The 27,037-nt window shown below is 38.1% G+C and overlaps 1 protein-coding gene across 1 annotated transcript in view; it reads left to right on the top strand.

Annotated features, from left to right (window-relative positions):
- Positions 1 to 4,863: 4,863 nt before the first annotated feature.
- The window catches only part of mfsd2b (MFSD2 lysolipid transporter B, sphingolipid), a 56,028-nt gene continuing 33,854 nt past the window's right edge, over positions 4,864 to 27,037 (top strand). Inside the window, exons 1-3 of the mRNA XM_072440134.1 lie at positions 4,864 to 5,262; positions 20,811 to 20,936; positions 23,204 to 23,328. Of these exons, the coding sequence (XP_072296235.1) occupies positions 4,864 to 5,262; positions 20,811 to 20,936; positions 23,204 to 23,328 (650 nt within the window). The remainder of the gene's footprint in view (positions 5,263 to 20,810; positions 20,937 to 23,203; positions 23,329 to 27,037) is intronic.

Below are 27,037 nucleotides of genomic sequence, written 5' to 3' on the forward strand. Positions count from 1 at the left end.
AGTGTTTTGTTGCATCTACATTGCTGGTCACAAATGATAATCCCCCCCCTCCGCAGATGTGGCTCACGCTGCAAAAATAACATACATTTCACAATAATGGCTTGTTTATGTATTTTGAACATTTTAGATTTGATTTATTCCTGATTAGGTTTGGATTATTTGGCCTAACGTGTTAATGTGGTTTTAATTACATATAGATAGCTGCATACAAAAAAAACACTCTACAGTATATATATATATATATATATATATATATATATATATATATATATATATGTGTATGATTAAGATTGCAGTTATCAATATATATATGTGTATATATGCATGTAGGTGTATTCATATCTATATATGTATCATATGTATCATTTTCTTTTACCATTATGAAGTAGTGCTGTAATGTACTCCTCATCTCTGTGATTATTATTTTAAAACATCAATAAATACTTGGTCACAAATATGAGAATAAATAAACACCACAACTTAAAAGTGTAGCAGGCGGAAAATATTTAAACAAAGTCCCATATTTGTCACATTTGCAACAATAATTATGCATATTTTTTGCTGCATTATTACACCTTAATGACAAAGATCAACACACCTTTTACTCATGCAGATTTGATTCAGATGTTGTGATTGATATATATATGTTTTACAGTGCATTTCCCACCATGCCCCTCACTCCTGCAGTACCCGTCACCGCCGCTACGAGTCGCGCGTTGACACAGTTCCTCCCCCCAAAAAAACAAGTGATCGGAGCCGCGCACAGACGCGCAGGCTGCAACTCACCGGAGGAGTCTCCGCAGTCTCCCTCCTCTCATCCCGCCGGCCGCGGCTCATCTCCGGCTCATCTCCGGACCCGCGCGCAGCCTGGGCACGGAGCACGGGCGCGAGGCAAGCAGAGCATCTCCAGCTTGTAGAAGGTAAAAGATGCGTTCCGTGTTGCGGCTGTGAGATTGTGCAGGGCGCGTGGCGATGGATGCACGGGGCTGAGGCAGTTGTGCGCGGGACATCGTCGTGTGAGATGCTGCAAATCGCTCGTTATTGTGGAATCGTAAAAAAAACAATACGTGCAGCAGGAATATGCAAATTTTAGTGGCGTTTTTTGCTGGATGTTGTCGTGTGGATGTGATTTTGCACAAGCCACATAATGATTTATTTATTTATCATGTTTGTAAGTTCAAATGAGGCTTTGTTGGAGGGATTTTGTAAAGGGTGCGTCCAAACCACATCAAAATTGGAACCAAATAGATATTAAAATGGTGCGTTTGCTGGCAATAGTGATGGGTCCTGGTTTTAGGCCAGTTTAGTCCTGATGGAGACTTGGTTTGGTCCTGTTCTAGTCCTTGTTTAGCTCTGCTCTAGTCCAAGATTTTAGTCCCCGTTTAATCCTGATTTTGATGTGTTTCATCTGCAAATCTAAACTTGGACTAGAACAGGACTAAACCTAAAACAGGACTAAACCTAAACTTGGACTAGAACAGGACTAAACCTAAAACAGGACTAAACCTAAACTTGGACTAGAACAGGACTAAACCTGGACTAGAACTGGGCCAAACATAAACCAGGACTAGAACAGGACTAAACATAAACCTGGACTAAAACAGAATGGAACCTAAACCTGGACTAAAAAGAAACTAAACCTAAACCAGGACTAACCCTGGACTAAAACAGGACCAAATCTAAACCAGGACTAAAACCGGACTAAACATAAATCTGGACTAAAACAAATCCAAATCTAAACCTGGACTGAAAATAATCTAAACCTAAACCTGGACTAAATCAGGACTAGAACAGGTCCAAGCCAAGTCTGCATCAGGACTAAACTTGGCTGAAACCAGGACAAAACAGAGATCTATGATTACCTTATTGAGCTGAATTGAGCGTGGTCACAAATTGAACGTGTGCATTTCAACCCTGGGCCATTAAAACCTATAACTGAAGCTAGAGGTGTTTTTTATGCTGCTCAGTGTTTTACTGAGCGTCTCCTGTGCAGTCCATGATGACATCATAGTCACCGCTCTAACGGCACGACTCCCGCTCGTGCGACATGGTTTAACTTTACCCTGTCTAGTGCAGCACATGTCTCATTATAGTCTAAGTATAGTGTAAGTATAGTCTAAGTATAGTCCAAGTATAGTCTAAGTATAGTCTCAGTATAGTCTAAGTATAGTCTCATTATAGTCTAAGTATAGTGTAAGTGTAGTCTAAGTATAGTCTAAGTATAGTCTCATTATAGTCTAAGTATAGTGTAAGTATAGTCTAAGTATAGTCTAAGTGTAGTCTAAGTATAGTCTCATTATAGTCTAAGTATAGTGTAATTATAGTCTAAGTATAGTCTCAGTATAATCTAAGTATAGTCCAAGTATAGTGTAATTATAGTCTAAGTATAGTCTCAGTATAATCTAAGTATAGTCCAAGTATAGTCTAAGTATAGTCTAAGTATAGTCTAAGTATAGTCTAAGTATAGTCCAAGTATAGTCTCAGTATAGTCTAAGTATAGTGTAAGTATAGTCTAAGTATAGTCTAAGTGTAGTCTAAGTATAGTCCAAGTATAGTCTAAGTATAGTCTCATTATAGTCTAAGTATAGTGTAAGTATAGTCTAAGTATAGTCTCAGTATAATCTAAGTATAGTCCAAGTATAGTCTCAGTATAGTCTAAGTGTAGTCTAAGTATAGTCCAAGTATAGTCTAAGTGTAGTCTAAGTATAGTCTCAGTATAATCTAAGTATAGTCCAAGTATAGTCTAAGTATAGTCTAAGTATAGTCTCAGTATAGTCTAATTATAGTCTCAGTATAGTCTAAGTATAGTCCAAGTGTAGTCTAAGTATAGTCTAAGTACAGTCTAAGTATAGTCTCAGTATAGTCTCAGTATAGTCTAAGTATAGTGTAAGTATAGTCTAAGTATAGTCTAAGTATAGTCTAAGTATAGTCTCAGTATAGTCTCAGTATAGTCTCAGTATAGTCTAAGTATAGTCTCAGTATAGTCTCGGTATAGTCTCAGTATAGTCTCGGTATAGTCTCGGTATAGTCTCGGTATAGTCTCAGTATAGTCTAAGTATAGTCTAAGTATAGACTAAGTATAGTCTCAGTATAGTCTCAGTATAGTCTCAGTATAGTCTAAGTATAGTCTCAGTATAGTCTCGGTATAGTCTCAGTATAGTCTCGGTATAGTCTCGGTATAGTCTCGGTATAGTCTCAGTATAGTCTAAGTATAGTCTAAGTATAGACTAAGTATAGTCTCAGTATAGTCTCAGTATAGTCTCAGTATAGTCTAAGTATAATCTAAGTATAGTCTAAGTATAGTCTAAGTATAGTCTCAGTATAGTCTAAGTATAGACTAAGTATAGTCTCAGTATAGTCTCAGTATAGTCTAAGTATAGTCTCAGTATAGTCTCAGTATAGTCTCAGTATAGTCTAAGTATAGTCTCAGTATAGTCTCAGTATAGTCTAAGTATAATCTAAGTATAGTCTAAGTATAGACTAAGTATAGTCTCAGTATAGTCTAAGTATAGTCTCAGTATAGTCTCAGTATAGTCTAAGTATAGTCTCAGTATAGTCTCAGTATAGTCTCAGTATAGTCTAAGTATAGTCTCAGTATAGTCTCAGTATAGTCTAAGTATAATCTAAGTATAGTCTAAGTATAGACTAAGTATAGTCTCAGTATAGTCTCAGTATAGTCTAAGTATAGTCTCAGTATAGTCTCAGTATAGTCTAAGTATAATCTAAGTATAGTCTAAGTATAGTCTAAGTATAGTCTCAGTATAGTCTCAGTATAGTCCAAGTATAGTCTAAGTATAGTCTAAGTATAGTCTCAGTATAGTCTCAGTATAGTCCAAGTATAGTCTAAGTATAGTCTCAGTATAGTCTCAGTATAGTCCAAGTATAGTCTCAATATAGTCCAAGTATAGTCTCAGTATAGTTATGTGATACATGTGTGCTCGGTCAGGTGGTCCGGTGAATGAAGTCTAGACAGTGTTTCCTGACAGTATTGATTATGATTAGTTCTGGTCTCATGCTCATGGATCCACTTTAGCATTAGAACGGCTTGTTGTGTTTTCATTATTTTTTTATCTATGATTTAGTTCTAGTTTCAGTGTTTCCGCATGGATTCTGCTGGGACTACGGTGGCACTAAGGAATCATTTCATTTCATGCAATTTGTGGGTTATGAATATGTCATTTAGCGGTCTTCTGAGCAGTTTAGTACTTTTAGAAATGTCTCTTTATACAATGAGCCACAAAGTCTAATTTTATTATGGCAATGTTCTGCACTTGTTATTTCCAGACTCTGGGGGCCACCATTGTCTGTGTATTCATGAAAACACACTAGTTTAGTCCTTATTGAGGAGCTGGTTCAGCCAAGGGTTAGTGCTGGTTTGTTATTGTTTGGACCTGGTTTAGACCTGGATTAGATCTGCTTTACTCCTGGTTTAGTGCCATTTTAGTCCTGATTTAGTGCCAGTTTAGTCCTGTTTTAGTTCTGGTTTAGTCTTAGTTTAGTCCTGGTTAAATCCTGGTTTAGTCCCGGTTTAATCCTGTCACAATACTTTAATAGTTCTCAAAATCAGTTTGAACTAGATTACTGTAATAATGTACTGCAACACCTTTACGCAAGTAGATCTTTTGTATCTATATTTTCACCTCTGGCACAATCATGACATATTCCCATAAATGCACTTTAGTACTATTGTGTTACAGTAGTCTCTCTCTCTCTCTCTCTCTCTCTCTCTCTCTCTCTCTCTCTCTCTCTCTCTCTCTCTCTCTCTCTCTCTCTCTCTCTCTCTCTCTCTCTCTCTCTCTCTCTCTCTCTCTCTCTCTCTCTCTCTCTCTCTCTCTCTCTCTCGCGGCCTCATTCCAGAGCACAATGGCGTTGTCAAACGGCCGTGTTGTGACAGAGGAGGAGCAGCGTGGCCACCTCCAGTTTTACCCCGTCACACGGCACAACGGCTCCGTCCAGAGCGGCAGCAGCAGCACCCAGTGGCCGCCTCCCTCCCATCAGCGAGCCCCGTCCCAAAGCAGAAGCTACAGCCACGCTCACTTGAGCGCGCACACTCAAGCACAGAAGTACAGCTGTCAGCTCTCCAGCAGCCAGCGCTCCAACAGCCAGCGCTCCAACAGCCAGCGCTCCAACAGCCAGTGCTCCAACAGCCAGTGCTCCAACAGCCTCTCAACCATGACCAAAACAGAACGAATCGGCGTCCAGGTGCCGGGAGCCAAGTTTGTGAAGCACACGGAGCCGCTGTATCCTAAGGCGCCGCATCAGGTAAGAATACATGTTTTATCATGCGTTGCTGAAGTTCTGTCTATGATTTTCACATATGTAAAAATACATTGGAAAAAATGGATGTTGTAAACTTTCAACAAAAGTTAAAAAGTTTCTGCACTTCTGTGATGAGTTTGACAGACATTTCACATTTGTTTGATATTTAAACCTCGACTAATGTGTTTTAAGATGTGTTTTGACACATTTCTGTTGGATTGACATAATATCGTCTGAATATACGCCAAAGAAAACTATCAAGATATTAATTTTTGTCAATATTGCACACCTCCAGTTACAGAACATTGGCACTAAATGTATGTGATTGTCACTCTCTAAAACTCTAAATTAATCCGTCAGTCACACAGATAAAATGTTCAACAGAAAATACTCAAAAGGACAGATTCAACCTTTTGTGAATATATTACAGATGATGGATATTGATGTTTGGCATGATGTTTAAAGCTGGATATACTTTTTAATAAACTCATCTTCACTATAGATTTGTCTCGGACGTTTGTCAGTCCGTCGTCAATCTTTAAAACAAACAAAAGTCCAGATGTCGTCTGTTTTTTTTAGCCGTTTTGTCATCACATTGTCCAGATTACACTGTTTAAACTCTGTCTGGTCCAGTCACAAAGTGGTTTCCTGTGATTAGATGAAGAGACGAGACAACTTCAGACTGTAACTAAATCAATATTAAATTCACATTTCTGACTTTTAAGAAGATTTTGAATCAGAACAATAATATATTTTGTTTTTAGACTTTTTAAATGAACAGGATAGTAATATATTTAATGCAAAAATAACTAATAATCAAAAGTTTCATTATATATCTGTAAAATACCACTTTTCTGAATGGTCCAAGTTGAAATTTTAACTTTTTAAAGAAGACATTTCATGCTTTTTTCAGGTATGTAGCATGAAACTAACCTACAACATAGATACATCATACAAAGATCATAATTTTACATTTCGTTCATTTTAAACGGGACCATTGATCTAAAATGGCTCAACAATAGAAACAGGACCATTGATTCAAAACTGCAAAGCTGTAACAAGCAGCAGAGTGACATTGGTGACCTTTTTAACCTACCTTTCTGTTTTATTTTGACATTTTTTAACCTTACACGTGCGACCCAGAGTGGCAAATGAGTGAAGTGCAGTGGGCAGAGACAGGATGTAGGCGAAAACAGACATTTTCTGAGCATGCAACCTTTTGAGGAGGGAGCACGGCAATAACATTGCCCACCTCTTTATTTTCTAACTTTACTCCCTAACTTATCTTGTGTTCTCTCTGGTCCTGCCTGTTTTTTTTTAATTTATTTCATTTAATTTTATTCATTTTATTTATTTTTATGTTTTGTTATTTATGTTCGGAAAAATAAATAAATATATATATATATATATATATATTAAAAAAAAAGTTCTAAACTATTTAAAGTTGTGCTTCTCGAATTAAACGCGTTTAAACGACGTCTCAATCGATCGAAGAGAGAAAAACATGTTCTTTATGAGCATCTTCAACTTCATTGTTTACCACGATCTACATTTATCAGAGTTTGGGACCGTCCCACTTTCCTTTGTGTCTCGACTCACAAATCCATTAGTCTCTTCTGTCTCTCACTTGTCATTTTACCGGATAAATAATTGAACCCGTCACCATCGCATCGCATTACAAGTGACGTCCTCTGCTTTTTGAATCGTTCTCATTAATCACCTGTAATCAGCTTTGAAGGGGCGGGGCTTGGGCAGTGGGGAGATGATTTACTTCAGTATCGATCTGAGTCATTAAAGGAGAACAAAGCACTGGCGTAGCGCTTATCTGATTTCTCCTGGCGGATGATTGGCTTTTGACTCCGATCTGACACTTGAAGCTGGGACGGCCTGACTAATTGCCCCTCGTAACGGGATAGCAATGACACACTGCAAAAATCTACACTATAAATGAGCAAAAATCTACTCTATAGATTTCAACAAATACCGTATTTTCCGGAGTATAAGTCGCACCAGCACCAGCCAACAAATGCTTATAGTCCGGGAAATACGGTAGATCTAGTTTGGACCTCTTGATCTGGTCCTGATTTATTCCTTGATATGTTCCTGTTTTTCTTTAAAATGTAGCACTAATTTTAGGATTTTAGGATCTTTAAGAAGAACTGATTGGACAAGTCGACTATAAAAATATAATTGCAGTTTTATGTTGGTCATCGTAATTGAAATCTGGTCCAAACAGACTCTAAAACACATACGAAAATAACTTTTATAATCTGATTTTTACTATCAATTCATTTAATCCGTAGCGCTTCTCTATCTAAAAGCCTTCAGTCATCATATTTCACCCTTTATTTGTTTAAAAATGTATTTTAAAAGCCCCAACTCATTTAGCACTGGTTTAAAGCAGGTTTTGTCTCTGTCTAGTCCTGATTTATTCCTGGTTGCTGTCTGTTTCTACTGTAGGTTCCTGGTTTAGTTCTGGTTTGGGAAGTCAATCCATCACATTTATGTGTATTTGTGATTAATTTAAAAAACGCTTATTTTTAAAACATATTACAATATATAAATCACTAAACAAAAAACAAAAGCATAAATAATTTATTAAGCATTAATAATCTCATTAAAACTAATTTTAAAAGAATAAAGACCTGTTTAGTGCTGATTTATTCCTGATTATTATGTTACTGATTTAGTTCTGGTTTAGTCCCGGTCTTGTACTATTTTAGTGAGGATTTACCGTATTTTCCGCACTATAAAGCGCACTGTCAATGAATGATCCATTTTCAATCATTTTTCATATATAAGGCGCACCGGACTATAAGCGAAACAAAACATGTACCACACAAAATCGCTTCGAGGTCAGTGAGCACAACCAGAATGAATCTATATACAAAACGCACTGGATTATAAGGCACATTGTTGTTTTTTGAGAAAATTAAAGGCTTTTAAGTGCTCCTTATAGTGCGGAAAATATGGTATTACGTCTGAAATATAAAAAAAATCTATTTGCTTTTGAAGCAATTTATTTCACATCTGTTTAACTAACTGTATTTGATTTACTTACTGACCCCACTAGATAGGTTAGATATCACTGGGATAGGCTCCAGTCACCCGCGACCCCGAAAGGGAACAAGCGGTAGGAAATGGATGGATGGACCCCACTAGATTATTTTATTAGTGTTGAAGTACTTTTTTTTATCTTAATCTGGAGTCAGTATAATTAATACATAATATATGTAGTGTTTATACTAGATAGAACTAAATAGGACTAAACCAATACAACACCTCTAAAACAGGACTTTACTTCTACAGAACAAATTTCAACCAAAGTAGATTTTGTTTTTTTGCAGTGTACTGTAAATCGTAAAGTTTTTTTTGTTCGTAACAGAAAACCTTTTGCTCTTAGTCATTGTGTGTTTACGACGTCACGTGACACAACCTGTTCTACCACTGTCTCGTCTCCATCACAGCGTTTTGTTCACTCCGGGAAAGTCGAGATGTCGTCATCATAACTCGTCTGGCTTTCGCCTCCGGTGCGCGCCAGGCGTGACAACCAATGTTTTAAATGTCTGCCGTTTTGTTAGTTCAGCGTAATGTAACCCGAGACTAAGATGCATTTGTTTTTAGTTAAATTACTACGACAAAACAGGAAGTTAATTTGACTTGAACTGGGAATATTACCGTATTTTCCGGACTATAAATTGCAGCTTTTTTCATAGTTTTGGCCGGGGTGCGACTTATATTTATACTTATACTTATATTCCGGAGCGACTTATAAGTTATATTATTTGTTATTTTCACACTTGCATTTCATACTCCAGTGCAACTTATATGTTTTTTTCTTCTCTATTATGTATTTTTTGGCTGGTGCGACTTATAGTCCGGAAAATACGGTAATCTGGATCCCTGTATTTATTTATTGTATTTGCTTAATAATATTCAATTTGTCTTGTTTTTTCGGACACATCTTAATACTTTTTTTATCAGTATTTGTATGTAAACATAAACATAAATCAAAATAGATGCTGTTTATCATAAATCATGTTTATAGGCAACTTAAAACGATTGCAACTTCATTAAATAGTGCGTTAAAATACATGAAAACGACTCATATGTAATATTTTTCAACACCAATTTATTCAAATCCATGTGTAGCTGCTCGTGACAGGGAGGGCATCTGACATATAATACACTGTAACATCCATGTGACATCACTTTGAATCACCAAAACAGCGAATTCATAGAATACACAAAAACACAGTAATGGCAGCCCACAAAATAGACCCATTATGTAGTATTTTGATATATCAGCACCAACCAACATTTATTAGTATTAGTTTCCCAATATTCATTTGCTTTTTTGGTAAATTAAAGCTACTGTCGACCAAGATTTCACTAAAAACATCACAAATAAAAATTGGAAATAACACTAATAAATGTTGGTTGTTGTGGTAAAATAACAAAATACCACATAACGTGTCTATTTTGAGTGTGTTTTGGTATATTTTACGACTTTATTTCACGACAGTGCTGCAATGTTGAAAGAAAAAGCAACATTTTTGGACAAATTCCCTGTTTTGGTGATTAAAAGTGGCATATACTTTAGTTGGCAGCGGTTTACAAAGACGAGTGCGAACGAAAACTTGTTACGCAAAATAGACACATTATGTATTATTTTGTTATTTTAGCACCAACCAACATAGTATCAGTTTCCCAGTATTTATTTGCTTTTTTGGTAAATTAAAGCTACGGTCCACCAAGATTCCCCTGAAAACATCTCTAAAACCCAAAATAGAACTGCACTGGGCCGGTTCAGATTTGCTGATTTGGCGTGACCGTGGCTCCTCTGTGTCGTGTCCAACAATAACAAACGTCCATATTTATAATCCATAATCCGGAGTGCGCATGTCGCCGAGGACCCGGGCGACCGACGCATAGACTCGTGTAAATCCCTCTCAGATTAGACACAGCGATGACGTCGTGTTTTAGGACAAAAGACACAGCTCCAGATGATATTGTTTTGTCTTTTTCTCTTATTTTCATGAACTTTTTTAACAACCCCAAACGTTCAAATGTACAGCATCTGTTCAACGCTTGTTAAATTGAATCGATTGGTTGGTGTGAAATGTTATCTAATCACATGGTCATAGTGGTTTTGTCATAACCTTTTTATTTTATTATTATTTTCGTTATTATTATTATTGTTTTGATTATTATTTTATTATTATTATTATTGTTTTTTATTATTCATAATTTATTATTATTATTGTTTTTATAATTATTGTATAATTATTATTTGATTACTATTATTTGATTCTTCTTCTTCTTTTATTTTATTTTTTCAAATTTCTTAAAGAACGATGAGAAAATACCCGTATTTTCCGGACTATAAGTCGCACCCTTTTTCATAGTTTTGGTCGGGGTGTGACTTATACTTATATTTATACTTATATACTTATACTTGTATACTTATATACTTATACTCCGGAGCGACTTATATGTGATATTATTTGTTATTTTCACACTTGCAACTGCATTTTATACTCAATACGGGAAATGCATGAATAAACAATAAACTAAACAAAACGAGAGAAACAACAACAACAACAACAACAACAACAACAACAACAACAGACATAATTCAAAAGACACCCAACAAAACAAAAGAAACTAAAGCACATTTAAACCCAAACAGTCGTCCCACTTTTCCCACAGCCTGTCGTCGTGGTCGTTTGAATCATGGGTTTGCATCACATGTGGAGTTTGAAATGAAAAGTGTAAACAAAGCCGCGTAGCGCACGCGTAAAGCGCAGCGCAGAGTGCAATGAATAAAACATGCTGCACAAACATGTGATCTGTCCACGCTGCTGCAGAAGTGGATCATCTCGAAAGAAAGAAAGAGAACTTGAATATTGCATTGAAGATCTGCAAAACTGAAATAGAGAGAGCATCGTTTATAGTGGATTTTTTTTTAATTATAGTTTCGCTCTCTGGTCGTGTTTTGTATTTGTTCCATGTTTTGTGTTTTATATTAAAAAAGCTTTAAAGGAATAATGGAGGATTTTTCGCCGATTTGAGAACTCAAGAGGAAGTGCGCATCTCTCGTCTCCTGTAGATTTCCGTCTCTTCTGAGTCAGCTCGAACTGTCTTTCTCTGTCTTAATCTTTTTCCGTACAATGAGGGAACTATATTATGACAGATCAATGTGCTTAGACACGCAGAACCTTGCTGCTCTCATGGGACGAGCCGCACGCGGCTGCAGGTGAGCGGTAGGTGCTTTTTATGATTGATATGTGGCAGGATTAATCGGCAGTCCACGCCACGAGGAAATAAGACTCAGATTTGGGCCAAAAATTACTCCATTATTCCTTTAATTAATAATGAATGAATTAAAAATAAATATATAAAGACATAACAATAATTAATCAAATATAATAATAAATCATTTCTGGTGAGGAGTTGGCTGAGAACCTGCTTGTTTTTGTTCATCCTGAAATATATTCATCTTGCATTTGCATTTTTGAAATATTTTTTTAAAATTTAAGAAAAACAGTCCTTGAGCTGATTTTAAAATCTAATGTTAAATCTATTTCACTTGAAACTCTCTTTTAATTTAAAACAGTATGTTTTTTCGGTTAACACAATAATCTGCTACTAAAACAATTAAACCTCAAAAAAAAAGGGAGGGAAAAATAAGAAAAAGTGATGTTAACTTTGAGATGATCTAATTGTGATTCATTTTCCCGACATTTCGCATTTGTTTGATACGTTTAAAGACGTGTTTTTACACATTTCCATTGGATTGACATATTATTGTTTGAATCTCGTTATCGTTTTTTTATTCTAAAAATTAACCTAAAAAGAGACATTCATTGTTGTCAACATCGCCTACGCTAAATACTTTCTTTTCCCGCCAAATCATCAAACATAAAACAATTGTGGGACATTTTGGATGAATTTAGTTTAGGTTAACGTCACATTTTACAACCCTTTTGAGTTTGCGGTTATTGTTTGTGTTATTTACGATTGTCTGAGGATTTGAGTCCATCTTCTGGCAGTCCATTTACGTTTAATTAACCTTTAATTTCACCGTAAAGCTCCAGAAACCGACCCTCCTTCGCACACGCCTCTCCACCCTCCTCGTCCCAAACATTTGTCCCGATCCACCGTCTGATATTTGTCATTCATATTAATCCTTTTTGACTCTCGTGCACCGTTTTTGTCGCTAGTGTTTTTTTCTGGCTCTTTATTCTCACTCCTTGTTTATAATGACAGCGAATGTGCCCTGGTTAAATGGCTTCCCCCTCCTAAGCACTCATTAACTTTGCAGATTAATCTTATCCGTCCTTGCCCCCTCGCCTCCTTCCCTCACTCATTCTTTCTGGATTAGGCCCATTTTCCCTCTGTCTGTCAACACGACGGTCTCACGGAAGTCAGTTTGTTTTCCTGTCCAGATAACAGAAGAGACTGAGCTGCTTGTTCTTGTTGTCGTTGTCGTTGTTGTTGTTGTTGTCGTTTGGTCCGGACAGTTCATGAAAAGCAAGTCAAAATTGCATTTGTTTCCACACAAATGGGTGTTTTATAGCTTCAAATCGGGCTTGTTCTGTCGTTCTTAAAGGTATTTCTTTACGGTTGGATCGGATGTCGAGCTGCTATTTGGAACGTTTGACCCAGAGTTTGTCACGTTACCTTTGAGCAAGACACCTTCCCAGCCTCCAGTGTCTGTGAGACTGGATGGATTTAATTGAATTGAATAGAAAAGCAGGATATTGTGGCTTGGGTAGGGAGATATTCACAAAAAATATCAATATATATATATAGAAATGTGCGAAAATGTGTCTGTGTTTGTTGTGGTTCAAGTAATGCACAGAAAGTGAATGTGTGAATACAGAATGTTAAGAAGTATAAATATAGCACTGCAGTTAAAAAAAAAAAGTGGCTTTTTGCAGCCTTTTAACAATTATTTTGATCAGTCGACTATTCAAATGATTATTTCTATTGTACATCAAGACATTTTAACCACATTATTAAAGGTTGAAATGAAAGATTTTAGATATAAGTTAAGTGTACTATTAATGAAAAATAAGAAATTGTTTCTTTTTATTTGTAAAATTTTGATTTAATAACGCAGTAGTCTTTTTTTAATATATATTTTTTTAAAATCAAGATTTCTTTATTTTTTCAATGAACAAGAAAAAATAAATAAAACATAAATATACAATAAACAAAACCAGACCAGAGAGAATAACAGATATGAATTAAAAGACAACAAAACAATAGAAACTAAAACACATTTTGAAACACCTGTTTCAAAATGTTGTCCAAATGTGATTTTTTTGTTCACATTTTTCTAATACAATACAATGTCTGTCCAATCCTTGATCTTTTCACGTTTGAATTTCTTTTCAAATGTGTTTTCTAGTCATGATTACAACGATCGCAAGACGATCATTTCTGGACTAGTCACGATGAGTTAAATAACCATTGCAGCCTTAATCCATATTCTAATTATCCCCAAATATCAAATAAAACAATTGCGATATTATCTCTGTTTTCACTTGTAGCTGTGACCGGCTCAGCCTCTCACTGACACAAAGCTGCAAACATGTCGGAATCGAGTCGCAGTCATTACTCTTTGAAAGTCGTTCTAGACGCGGGACATTTTTTTGCAGACGACACTCGAGTTTGTTCCTCCAAATTAGCCGTAATTGCAGTGAGAGCGCGAGAAGCACCGGAGCCATTTTGGAAGTCAGAATCCACCGCGGCGCAGCCTTTACTTACCTCCTGCGCCGCTCGTCTCCTGATAGAATAATAACACGCTTCCTCCTGGTAATTGTCATTCTCGAAGGCCTCGCGTGTGTGCTTTTTCTTTTTTTTGATGGATTCTAGAAAGATAATCACTGTGGTTCTGCGGCTCGTGGTCGCTTTGGAGCTTTGACGGGGCGAATGGGAGTCGACCCTCTGATGTGGAGCGACGCCGCGGTGACACTTGAGGCCGCGACACACACACACTAAACAGTTGGAAGTCGTTTTTTTTCCCTTCTTTTTTTTCTGAGACAGTCGTAAATAGCAGGTTTCTCTCCCCAAGATTGCGGTTTTCCGAATATGAACTGTGAAGGATGAAAGCCGGGGTCTGTTCAAACGGGCCGGGGGTCCGCGCTGGGCTGTGATCCCAGAGGCCGTCGCTGCACGGCAAACGGGCCGCGAAAAAGACCTGTTTAGGACTGTACTGTCCTCTTTTTGACCGAAGTTGGCATGGTTTTTTGAAAGTGAACTATATACCCCGTATTTTCCGGAGTATAAGTCGCACAAGCCAAAAAAAAATGCAAAATAGAGAAGAAAAAAACATATATAAGTTGCACTGGAGTATGAAATGTGGTTACAAGTGTGAAAATAACAAATAATATCACATATAAGTTTTAAGTATAAGTATAGAAGTATAGGTATAGAAGTATAAATATAAGTATAAGTCGCAGCCCGGCCAAAACTATGAAAAAAGGTGCGACTTATAGTCCGGAAAATACGGTAATCAACGTTTTGATAAAATGCCTGGAATGTGCCAATGTTGTTGTTGTTGTTGTTGTTTATTTGAACTTTTCTAATTTTTTTTCTTTTTGTTTTCACGCAAATGGATGTTTTGTAGCTTCAAATCGGGCTCGTTCTGTCGTTATTAAACTTATTTCTTTACGGTTAAAATCGGACGTTGCGCCGCTATTTGGAACGTTTGACCCAGAGTTTGACGGTTCAATTCCCGTTCCCCTTTGAGCAAGACACTTTCCCAGCCTCCAGTGTGAAAAAAAGCGTGGATAATCACTGTGGTTCTGTGGCTCTCGGTCACTTTGGAGCTTTGACAGGGCGAATGGGAGTCAACCCTCTGATGTGGAGCGACGCCGCGGTGACGCTTGAGGCCGCGACACACACACAAGTTGTTTTTTTGGGAGACAGTCGCAAATAGCAGGTTTCTCCCCCAGACTGCGTTTTTTTCCCCCGAATGTGAACTGTGAAGGATGAAAGCCGGGGTCTGTTCAAACGTGGCGCGCTCGGTGGGTTTGTGTGTTCGATCCGCCGCGGCCCAAACAGGGCTGTGATCCGAGAGGCCGTCGCTGCATGGTAAACGGGCCGTGAAAAACAGGCTGCTCAGACGTTCTTGGGACTGTACAGGCTTTTTGACCGAAGTTGGCATTGTTTTTTGAAAGTGAACTATTTCACATTCTGATAAAGCGCCTGGAATGTGCCAATGTTGTAGTTTATTTGAACTTTTCACACTTTTTTTCTGCGTTATCGCTGCGGTTTTGTTGCCTGAAAATACTTACACAAATATGTTTCGGTCTGGAATCGTGTCAGATTTCCAAAGGGCGCGATTGACGGGCGGATTAACCAATCAGAGAAACGCGCGGCCCGTTTGCGTCTGAACAAACGTGACTGTTTGCGAAGGAAAGAATGAAATGGAAATAACACGGAGGACGAAGCATTAAACTCCTTAAATATTCGAATAAAGTTACCGTATTTTCCGGAGTATAAGTCGCACCAGCCAAAAAATGCATAACAGAGAAGAAAAAAACACATATATAAGTTGCACTGGAGTATGAAATGCAGTTGCAAGTGTGAAAATAACAAATAATATCACATATAAGTCGCTCCGGAGTATAAGTATATAAGTATAAATATAAGTATAAGTCGCACCCCGGCCAAAACTATGAAAAAAGGTGCAACTTATAGTCTGGAAAATACGGTATATTTTTTGGTTCGCTTGTGGTCCCATTCCTGGCTGGTGGTTTTGCTGGTTGGTCATTTGATTGTTGATTTATGGTGTTTTGATGTGGCTTCTCGAAGAAAGAAAGATAAGAAAATGGAGACAATAAAGTATTGACACTGCTCTTCAACAAGTCCAACCGCAGTCGTTAAAAAAGTTTCAGAAAGTGCGTGATTGATGGCGCAATCGAGTTCACAACGTGCAGAATATGCAAAAAAAATGTTAAGTGGGTGTGGCAGAGCAATTTTAAAAGTATTTCCATGCATATCTTCCATGAATAACTAGCTTTTTTGTCTAACCATAAATTGCAAGAGGATGTGATCAATCATTGTTATTAGTGTCTCTAAAAATAGAAGAGCGTTGACATGAGATGATGGCGTTGTGTTTCAGGCATGAGTCGGTTTCTTTTAAACGTGAGTCGGTTTCTTTTAAACGTGAGTCGGTTTCTTTTAAACGACACACCTCTTTCTGAAGAATGAGGAGGGAATGTTACAGCGTTTGTCATGTGAGCTTAAATAAACTTTTTTATGGTTGGACAATGCAACTTCAGTGATCCAGTTGGACAAGGTTTTGAAATCATTATTATCATTATTATTAGTTTATTTGAACTGGGACGGTGCACATTAATCAACTGTAAATGTGCCAGTATTAGCTGTAGTTTAGCTTGTTTCCAACTGTATCTTATATCTTATTTGGTCCTAAATTTGGCCAGTTTTTGTTTTGATGTGGACTTGGTTTGGTCCTGTTCTAGTCCTGATTTAGTTTTGTTTAGTTAGTTTTGGGTTTAGTCCTGGTTTTGTCCCAATTTTGAAGTGGTGAAAGTTTCAGGACCAAACCAAGACCAAACAAGGACCAAACAAGGACCAAACAAGGACCAAACCAGGACCAAACAAGGACCAAACCAGGACCAAACCAGGACTAAACCAGGACAAATGTGAGCGCAGCCTTAGTTGTGTGGCACGTTGGAGAACGTGACGTAACCATCACATTCTAGGGCTGAAGACCTTTCGTTGTTTAGTCGATTAATCGGTCGACTTAGTTGAAGTTAAACGTTTTTACTAGTTTACTATTATTATTTAGCTGATAATTTGAGAGTAAATCTCTTTAATCAGCCAATAAAACAAATATAAATACATAAATACAGTATTTCCTAGTACTTCCTTTGCTTGATCTCCCGTGGCAGTTCCGGTCTGGCGAGTGCAGTTTGGATCAGAAAAAACGCTCAGAACATCGTGATGTCGTTTTGAGAGGTTTTAGACGACCAGGAACTCGCCTTTCGTCTTGTGCAGCTCCAACGCGCTCGCATCCAGTTAGCACGCCGTACGCTCTCTGCCAATCACAGTCAACTCCACGCTACATGAATATAGTCAAGTCGCCGCCATCTGTGCGTCGCCATCTGGGAAATACAGCACGATTTTAGACTCTGGATATGAAGTGACGCTTATTTTCAATTTTTTTCTGAAACCTATTATATGATTCATAAATAAATAATAATACTATTTGAGTCGTTGTCCCTTGGTAGGTTGTAGTTTTAGAAGCAGTGATTAAAGTTGCAGTTGTGGATAGTAAAAGTTGTAGATACATTATTTAACTCACTGTGCAGTAACATGACTTTTTAATAGTATTTGTCCATCGTTTACTGTCTCTCTGACGCATACTTAATCAGCCCGACCCACAAATAGACAGATAGTTTTTATTTTTATATTCAACCGCAAAGTCATCAGTCAGTCAGTGTGTCATGCTTTAAATATGACACAGTTTTCTGCATATTTTCTGTATTACGTGTATTTATTTATGTATTTTCCTGTTTGACAGGGACAGTGCACACTAATGCATATTTCTGTTTTCTGTAAATGTTTTAAAATGGTTTATCCCTTTTCCCTGGACTGATGATGTCACACTCTGACTAAAATAACAACATTACAATTAAAGTGGCAAAAGTTCGACATGATACTACAGCAGTGAAAACAGAAAATACATTAAATCCTACAGTTAAAGAAGCGATACATTTACAAAAAGGCACTGGAACACTTTTGCATTTTGTGGCAAAAGTCGAGGTTCTATTTATCTTAACGTAGGCTTCAGTTCCTTACATTTACATTATCATTAACTGTCAGTTGTAATGAATTATGAAAGTATAATATGAAAAAAGCGGTGACGAATTGGTCTAGCTTTAAAAATAACCGTGGAAGTATGCAGCATTTGATATTCTACATTAGTCAGAAGGTTCACTAGCGAGGATCACAACCAGCTACGATGCAAAGTGTTTATTGGCATATGAGAAACATTAATAACACAAATGTACAGAAGTTGATGCCGTTTTGGGGCTTCTTGCGATGAGGGCTGAAGGCTCCCGGGCCCCATCTAGGAGACAAATTAGAATAATTAGAACCATTTAAAAGAGGGTGGTAGGGAGGGGCACGAAGTCATGAACACAGGTATTTGTGATCTGGACGCTTAAATAGTGTAGCCGCAGGAAGGGGCGTGGTCCTGCTCCCGAACTTAAGATGACAAACTTATCTTCATTTATATTTTGTTCAGTTCTGTTTATTTAATCACGTCACACACAGATGAAGTTTGAGTGATCGAAACAGGAAGAAGAAAAAAGCTTTTGTGCCCAATATACATTTATTTGCATCATTGCATTATTAAGTTAAGTTTAAGTTACCTTTACTAACATTATTCCACAAGAAAAGAAATACATCTTTAAGACTTGTGTTGTTGTTGACATTTTGCTAAATAAATGTACTTTTTAATAATAATAATAATAATAATAATAAATATAGCCGCAAGCGGCAATGATCGGCCCTCGCTACGCCGCCGCCACGCCGCAAGAGGAGGGGGCGCTAACGCGCCCCAATTGTCCTTTTATTACGCCTACTGCTGAATCTGTGACGCTGTCACATCTTCTCCCCTTTGTTTTACCATCAAAAAGCAATTTTATTTTGAATTCTTGGCAAAATGTGCGGCTTTCACGCACAGACCGTGACTCTTAGAATAAAAATTAGGATAACTTTTGATGGTCCACACCTGAAGATGAGTCTCCCCAAATTTCACGTTAATAGGGCTGACGCCCTAGGAGGAGTTGGTGAAAGTATTTATAAGTGTAAGCATGTTCTGGTGATTTCCCCATTGGAATAACATGGGAGGTTTCGATCATCGCTACGGCAAAGCCATAACAATTATGACATGGGTCTCATTTACTTTTTTGATGGGGATGCTAAAATTAAGTTGTGTGTCAAATTTCAGATAATTTCGCAAAACTAAACATTTAACCTCCATATAAAATCTATAGGGGGCGCTGTCGCGCCAAATTAATTAATTTCACTTCAAGTAGGTTTAGGGCAAAGAGTTTAACAACTGATTCTAATTTGATGCAATTCGGACTTTATCTGCGCAAACGGCAGAAATTTTAAATATGGGAGATTTCTGAAATTTTAGTTACAGTTTGCGGCTTCGCCGCACAGAGACCGTGAGAGGTATCAATGTAATTTGGATAACTTTTGATGTCCCACTCCTCAGTAGCATTTTCACCAAATTTCAGCTTTTTAGGGCCAACGCCCTGGGAGGAGTTCGTAAAAGTACGACGTTTGGAAAAACTCCGAAGTCATGTTTAGCCATTTTTGAAGCAATATGGCCGACATTTGGTTCGGGGGACGGCGTTGCCGTAATAATATTTTTTACTTCTCTTGTCACCATCTACCTCTGCGCCAAATTTCATGATTCTACGATCAGATTTTTTTTGGGTCATTTCCCATCTCTCAATGCATTTTTGGTACATTTGGTGGCGCTGACGCGCCAATTTTTTTTATTTTAGAAAAGGGAAATAGCCAGAATGTAGAGAGGCACGATTTTTAGAGGTGTGCAAATTTTTGTGACTTTTCGTCAATGTTCACTGGGTGAAAAATAGGGGGGTTGGTCCCGAGAAGAAGAAGAAAGAAAGAAAGAATAATATTCCGATGCGAAAACAATGTTTCCCATTTTTCAAATATCATAAACTATACATTTTCGGAAAGCGCTCGCGCTTTCCTACCTCATGGTGTGGGTCCCTGGTCACTGACGGGTACTTTCGATAATTTTGAATGGGCTCCGCCCACTTTGTGTTTTTGGCCCTCTATACAGTAATAATGTTCAATTTTTGCATTACATGCTTATATGCACGGAACATGCAAGAGATGGGGAACGTATTCGTGAGCTACTTAGCGCAAATGAGTGCTTTATCAATGTAAAGTGCTCGTTTAGTGCGAACTTTTGCACGGGCTTCGCCCGTTTACAACGGTAATGTTCCATTTTCCTACAACTAATTAGTATGCACGGGGCGTGCATGAGTGGAGGAGTGCGTTAGTGAGTGTTTGGAAGTGGGCGAGCGCTTCGCGCTCGATTTCGTGCGCACTACGTGCGCACTTTCGCAGCCGTGCTTCGCACGGCCTTACGAGATTAATAGGCCTCTCGCCAGCTTGTGGCGCTCGGGCCTAATAATAATAATAATAATATATCCTTCTGGAAGGACATAAGATTAAATTTAACAAAGATTTGTTTGTTCAAAATATCCGACTTAATTTACCAGGCGTAAGACTCGTATCTGTAATAAAACTATATATTTAATTAAGGTTTTAAAGGTAAAACCCCACAGCTCAACACAATCAGACATACATGGAAATAAATCATAAATAATGCATCATATTGCGCTAATTCCCTTTTTTCCTCCTGCTGTAACTGTTTTAAATCACTGCCTTTTGCTCTTTAACACATTGATAAACATCTGATTGTTCTTATTTCACATGTTTTGTGTTTCCCACAGACCGACCTGAGCCAGAAGCTGACCTTGTGCAGTAAGTTGTGCTTTGCCATCGGTGGAGCTCCCAAAGAAGTGGCTGCGAGCGCGACGGCCTTCTTTCTGCAGATTTACCTGCTGGACGTGGCCCAGGTGAGGACATCGAGCAGATCGACATCATTAAACGTTACAAACAAAACAAACTAACGACTGTTTTCAAGAAGTTAAGTTAAGAGTAAAGACACGATTGCAGTTTGAGTGTACACGGATACAAAAGGAACAACCGCAATGATTATAATGACTTTAATTCAGACTATTACTCTTAAATGCAGTAGGTTTGACCAGTTTATTTAGTCATTGAAGGACAATTTGTCTTGTTGCAATGCATTTATTTTCAATGCTTTGATTCTTTCCTGTGAGTCTCGGAGCTTCAGCTGCTTCTAAACATTCTAAAAACACACACAAATATGCTTCAGTTATTTGTGGACAGACTATAATTTGTTATCGCTTATAAAGAAATGTCAGCACAACAATTGGTTAAAACAAATATGATATGTTCCTTTTTCTTGTTGATATTTTGGTCATATAAGTGTTATTTAGGGATGACCACCAGACGTCCCTATTTACCTGTGTCCCATGTCCCGGCAGATGGATCTGAAACCATTGATTTGTCCCAGCAGATTCATGTTTTTTGACCCTGTTGAGGCCTGGCAACAGTAAAGAGGGGAATATGTCGGTGTTTCTTTTGCAAAATAGAGAAAATCTGGTTTTAAATGAGCCGGAACACCAAAAAATGCACTTAATTCCACTGATAGAAGTCTCTAAGATCGTGTGAAAAGAGGTGTGAATAAGCATAAAAATGTACTTAATTACCTTTACATTTATTTTATCATTTCCATCCCCTGCATTTACTCCATCCAGACAGGCAGATCACACTTTATTTTTGTGTGTGTTCTTTCTTTGGGATGCTCAGGTTTAGTAAGTTAAATTTCCAGCTTCCAGAAACGAGATGATGAGTCATTGAAGGATGGGTAAAATTACATTAATTTGACCTACAATAAAATATACAAACCTAGACTCCTATTTGCTGATTGACATCATTAAAAATGTTAGCATAGCTTGAGTACGTTAGCTTGAGCTTCTACAACGTGTCATATCGAGTCTAGCGGAGGTGAAAACGCTCTGTTGATTCCGTGGGAAACGCAACTTTTCCCCCTCGTTTCCCGGCAAATTATGTGTATTTTAAGCACAACTGCTTCAAGTTGTCGCAATGTTACCTCAGAAAGATAAAGCGATTGTCCTGTAGATGTTAAAATACAACAGGCAGCGCTACAATCCCGGTACCGTTAGCCCGCAGCCACCGTTAGCATTCTTAGCATAATTCGCACACATTGATTTTGTTGGACCACTGTCATCTTCTTCATGTTTTTGTGTCTGTATTTGGTTTCATATCACTCCTGAAGTGTGTTTTCGCTCTCGTCATTGTTGAACAGTGGGCGATAGAGCAGCTCTTCCACATTGAAATTAATTAAATGAATGGCTCCCTACAGCTAACAGAAAGCGTGCTAACATCAAGCGTGCAAACAGAAAGCGTGTTAACAGAAAGAAAGCGTGCAAACAGAAAGCGTGCTAACAGAAAGCGTGCTAACAGAAAGCATGCTAACAGAAAGCATGCTAACAGAAAGCATGCTAACAGAAAGCGCGCAAACAGAAAGCGCGCTAACACAGAAAGCGCGCAAACAGAAAGCGCGCGCTAACAGAAAGCGCGCGCTAACAGAAAGCGCGCTAACACAGAAAGCGCGCTAACAGAAAGCGCGCAAACAGAAAGCGCGCAAACAGAAAGCGCGCGCTAAGCGAAAGCGTGCTAAGAGAAAGCGTGCAAACAGAAAGCGTGTAAACAGAAAGCGCGCTAACAGAAAGCGCGCTAACAGAAGGCGCGCTAACAGAAAGCGCGCTAACAGAAAGCGCGCTAACAGAAGGCGCTCTAACAGAAAGCGCGCTAACAGAAGGCGCTCTAACAGAAAGCGCGCTAACAGACGCTAACAGAAGGCGCTCTAACAGAAAGCGTGCTAACAGAAGGCGCTCTAACAGAAGGCGCGCTAACAGAAGGCGCTCTAACAGAAGGCGCGCTAACAGAAAGCGCGCTAACAGAAAGCGCGCTAACAGAAGGCGCTCTAACAGAAAGCGCGCTAACAGAAGGCGCTCTAACAGAAAGCGCGCTAACAGACGCTAACAGAAGGCGCTCTAACAGAAAGCGTGCTAACAGAAGGCGCTCTAACAGAAGGCGCGCTAACAGAAGGCGCTCTAACAGAAGGCGCGCTAACAGAAAGCGCGCTAACCGAAAGCGCGCTAACAGAAAGTGCGCTAACAGAAAGCGTCCGTGTGTTCCGGTTGTAATCTTGTCCCGCTCCGTGCTGCAGATCAATGCCTTCCAGGCCTCGATGGTGCTGTTCATCGGGAAAGCCTGGGGCGCCGTCACTGACCCGGTGGTCGGCTTCTTCATCATCAAGACCGGCCGGACCAGGATCGGACGACTTATGCCCTGGTAAGATCGGCTCTGTGTTTATGTCGTCTCACCTTCATTCTTTTGACCGTTTCCTTCGTCATTAGCCGTGTTTGATTTGAATATATCGTGTGGAGCTGGAGAGTCAAAGTCAAACTAAACTAATCTAAATGAAGTGTAATTACTGTTCCAATAGAATAATACAGAAGTAAAAGAACACATGGAAAGATAATTATGATAAAAAAAATAAAATAAAAAGCTTTGTGTTGTTTTTAACATCATGACTTGTGTTTAAGTATAAATCTAAGAAAACCCCCAAAAAACAAACATTTCCCAACTTTGGTTTTCCAAACTCTAAGTCGCACCAGCCAAAAAATGCATAATAGAGAAGGAAAAAACATATATAAGTCGCACTGGAGTATGAAATGTGGTTGTAAGTGTGAAAATAACAAATAATATCACATATAAGTGGCTCCGGAGTATAAGTATATAAGTATAAATATAAGTATAAGTCGCACCCCGGCCAAAACTATGACAAAAGGTGTGACTTATAGTCCGGAATATACGGGAAATCTCAAAAACACATTTAAAAGAAAAACACCTGCCAAAAGTAGTGGGCAATATCGATAATATCCCAGACAAGACTATCTCAATCCAATAGAAACTTACTGCATTAGTTGAAGTTTAATTTGTATTTATTTATTTGTTTATTAACCTTTGTTTAACCCATCGAGACTGACCTGTTTTTCACCCGCGGCTCATTTGTCATGTTAATTCTCTGTAAAATGAATCACACAATAACATCTCCAAAGAGACGAATAGAAAAGTGACGGAAAAAAACCCTACAATTCCACCTCTGCCCTCGAAGTGTTCAGAATCGCTGACCGCCCGTCTGCTCCGCGCTTTGTTTACCGCCGGCCGATGTTTGGGTTCGCCGCCACGTTCTCAGACACAACCGCGGCTTAACTGCTTCCCGTTCACGTCCCCGCCTGAGTCCCCACCTGAGACGCCGGGGAAGTAAACAACGCAGCGCTCATTGTGTTTTAATTAGCCTGTCGCCGCCGCCGCCGCGTTGGAAGCAAAGGCCGCTTCTGTCTTTTGATGTCGGGATACTTTTTCACAGAGTTTTTGCCTGGCCTTCTTCCACTTTCTTGTTTTGACATTTGAAGCACACTTTGAAGTCTCGCTTTGGGAAATGGAGCTGTAAACTACGTGTCGAAAGCGTATGTCAGAATACAGGCTTTCTTTATGTGATGTTTTAGCGTTGAAATTGAAATTAAAACTGACCTAAATGGTATAAAAATGGTACAGTGGTAGTTTGATATTAAAGGGCGTATGACATGGTTTTAATGATTTTCACATTTTTACTTTATTTGGTGCGTTTGTACCTGTTGTACGTATAAATACAGTTTTACACCAATCGAGTAGGTATTTGCGGAGAAAAGTTGAAAAATCTGTTGAAAATGACAGGAAGTGACATCACAACAGGGACACTCGCTCCATCCAAAGTTTATTTTGACTCTCTAAACGTTAATTCAACAAAAGAAAGTTGCTCTCATATTTTTTTTTGTCAAATAAGAAGAAAAGTGAGTTTGTGCCCAGTGTTTGCTGGGTAATTTCCTAGTGTGATGTCATCAGTTACAACCAGAAAAAAAAGAACTATTCTGGGATAACATTTAAATATTTTTTAGCCAAATTTAAAATGTATTTATTTTTAATGCCTTTATTTATTTATTTATTTATTCATTCATTCATTTATTTATTTATTTATTTATGCATTTTAGTTCAACGTGTAGTCCAACCTGTAGGGGGCACTTTAAACTCTGACAATGCGAATGTTTTGTCGTCTTTATTGTCAACAATTCCACAAAATGCGACATTGTTTCAGTCAAAGGAACTACAGAGAGTTAATTCAGGCACAGTCGACGTAACATTAATTCACCCTGTAATTTTTGTGGAAATCAATGTTTCACCCGTATTTATCCTGTTTTCACTTCCCCTTTTTCTATTTATGTTTCCTTTTTTACTTATATTTACTATTGACCAAGGAAACACGACGAGCTCTGAATAAGGGCCGCGTTATGTGTGGAAGTTGTGTTTATTTTGTCTGTAAACGTGTTGGTGTTGGTCTAAACTGAACACGCCCTTTTCTTTCAACACACGAGAAACTCAGACCATATATTTTGAAAATGGAATGGAAATGTTTCCGCGTGAGAGGGTTCGAGCAGAGTTGAGGCTCAAATCAGTTTTCAGGTGTGAACGCAAACGGCCCTGAAGTGTCTGATGTGGAGAAGAAACAGCACGACACAAACCAGGAGTTGTGCCGTTGAGGGATTTCACGATATCACCTTTAAAATGTTGCGATTATTGTGAGCCTGTCTGTCTGAGGGAGTCAGATCTCTCCTTCACTCTGGAACTCCTCCAGGTTTCTACGTTTTCTCAAGGGGGTTTTTTGTAGTTTTTCCTGGCCGAGAAGGAGGGTCTAAGTCCCTATGGACATTGTTTAATCCCTTTTTCACTGTCTTCCTCCGAGACAACCGCAGATGTGATATTGGGCGTTACAAAAATAAATTGAATTGAATTAAAATGAATTGAGAAAAAACATCACAATTTAACGATTATTCACGATTAATGAGACCAAACAACAGGGAAATATTGCATTTTCTGCCATGATCGTAAACAGTGCACCTTATAGTCCAGTGCGCCATATGGATAATTCTGGTTGTGATTACTGACCTCGAAGCGATTTTGTGTGGTACATGTTTTGTTTGGTTTAATGAGCCTTATAGTCTGATGCGCCTTATATATATGAAAAATGATCAAAAATAGACCATTCATTAACAGTGCGCCTTATAATCCAAGTGCGCCTTATAGTGCGGAAAATACGGTAAATGTTTTGTGGCTTAGAAACGTGGCTTTGTTTTGAGCTCCAGAACCAGAGCACAAGTCATTCTGAACAGAAGCTCGACGCCGTCTTTCAGTTGTTTGTTTCTGCTTCTCTGACTTTCCTTTTCCGTGTCAAACAAGCTCGATCAGGGCTAATCCTGCAGCTATCGGCACTTCTGACCAAAACACCTCCCCCTGCCTTATAAAATCACTGTGGATCGAGTTATTTTGACATTTGATGGTTGTTTAACTGTTCTGTCTTTACCTTTGTGACATTTACATAAAGTTCACAGTCAGAGTTTTAATGTTCAGTGCATTTGTAGCGTCGTGAACGCACCAAGAGGAAGCACACAAACAACTGCAGATGATGTCATAGGATCACAGTTAATTCCATATTGACACAAAACAGTTCCATATATAGTTCAAAAATAGACCTAAATGTAATTATACATTTTTTTAAACGATTAAAACATTTTTTTTGTTCAATATATAGGAAACAAATAGACTTTAATGTAAGTACTTTATTTTTTACTATTTATTTTATTTTTGGATGAATATATAGTCCAAAAAATAGACCTAAATGTAAAGTACATTACATATGTATATATATATATATATATATATATATATATACATAAACATTTTTTTTTTCCAATAACTAGTCAAAAAATAGACCTAAATAGTACTTTATTTTTTTTACTCTTTATTTTATACAACATAAAACAACTAAAACTGAAATTTTGAGTACTTTTTTATTTGTCATATTTAACTTTATTTTGTCTTTAGTTTCGTAAAGCCTGTCACAAACTTGAGGACCAGTAAACATGTCACCACGACACTTCACTTCACTTTTAATTAGTCACAG

The sequence above is a fragment of the Eucyclogobius newberryi genome, unplaced genomic scaffold (assembly GCF_026437365.1).
Source record: "Eucyclogobius newberryi isolate DKJ021-1_F unplaced genomic scaffold, fEucNew1.0.hap1 SCAF_1, whole genome shotgun sequence".
NCBI classification, from domain to species: domain Eukaryota; kingdom Metazoa; phylum Chordata; class Actinopteri; order Gobiiformes; family Gobiidae; genus Eucyclogobius; species Eucyclogobius newberryi.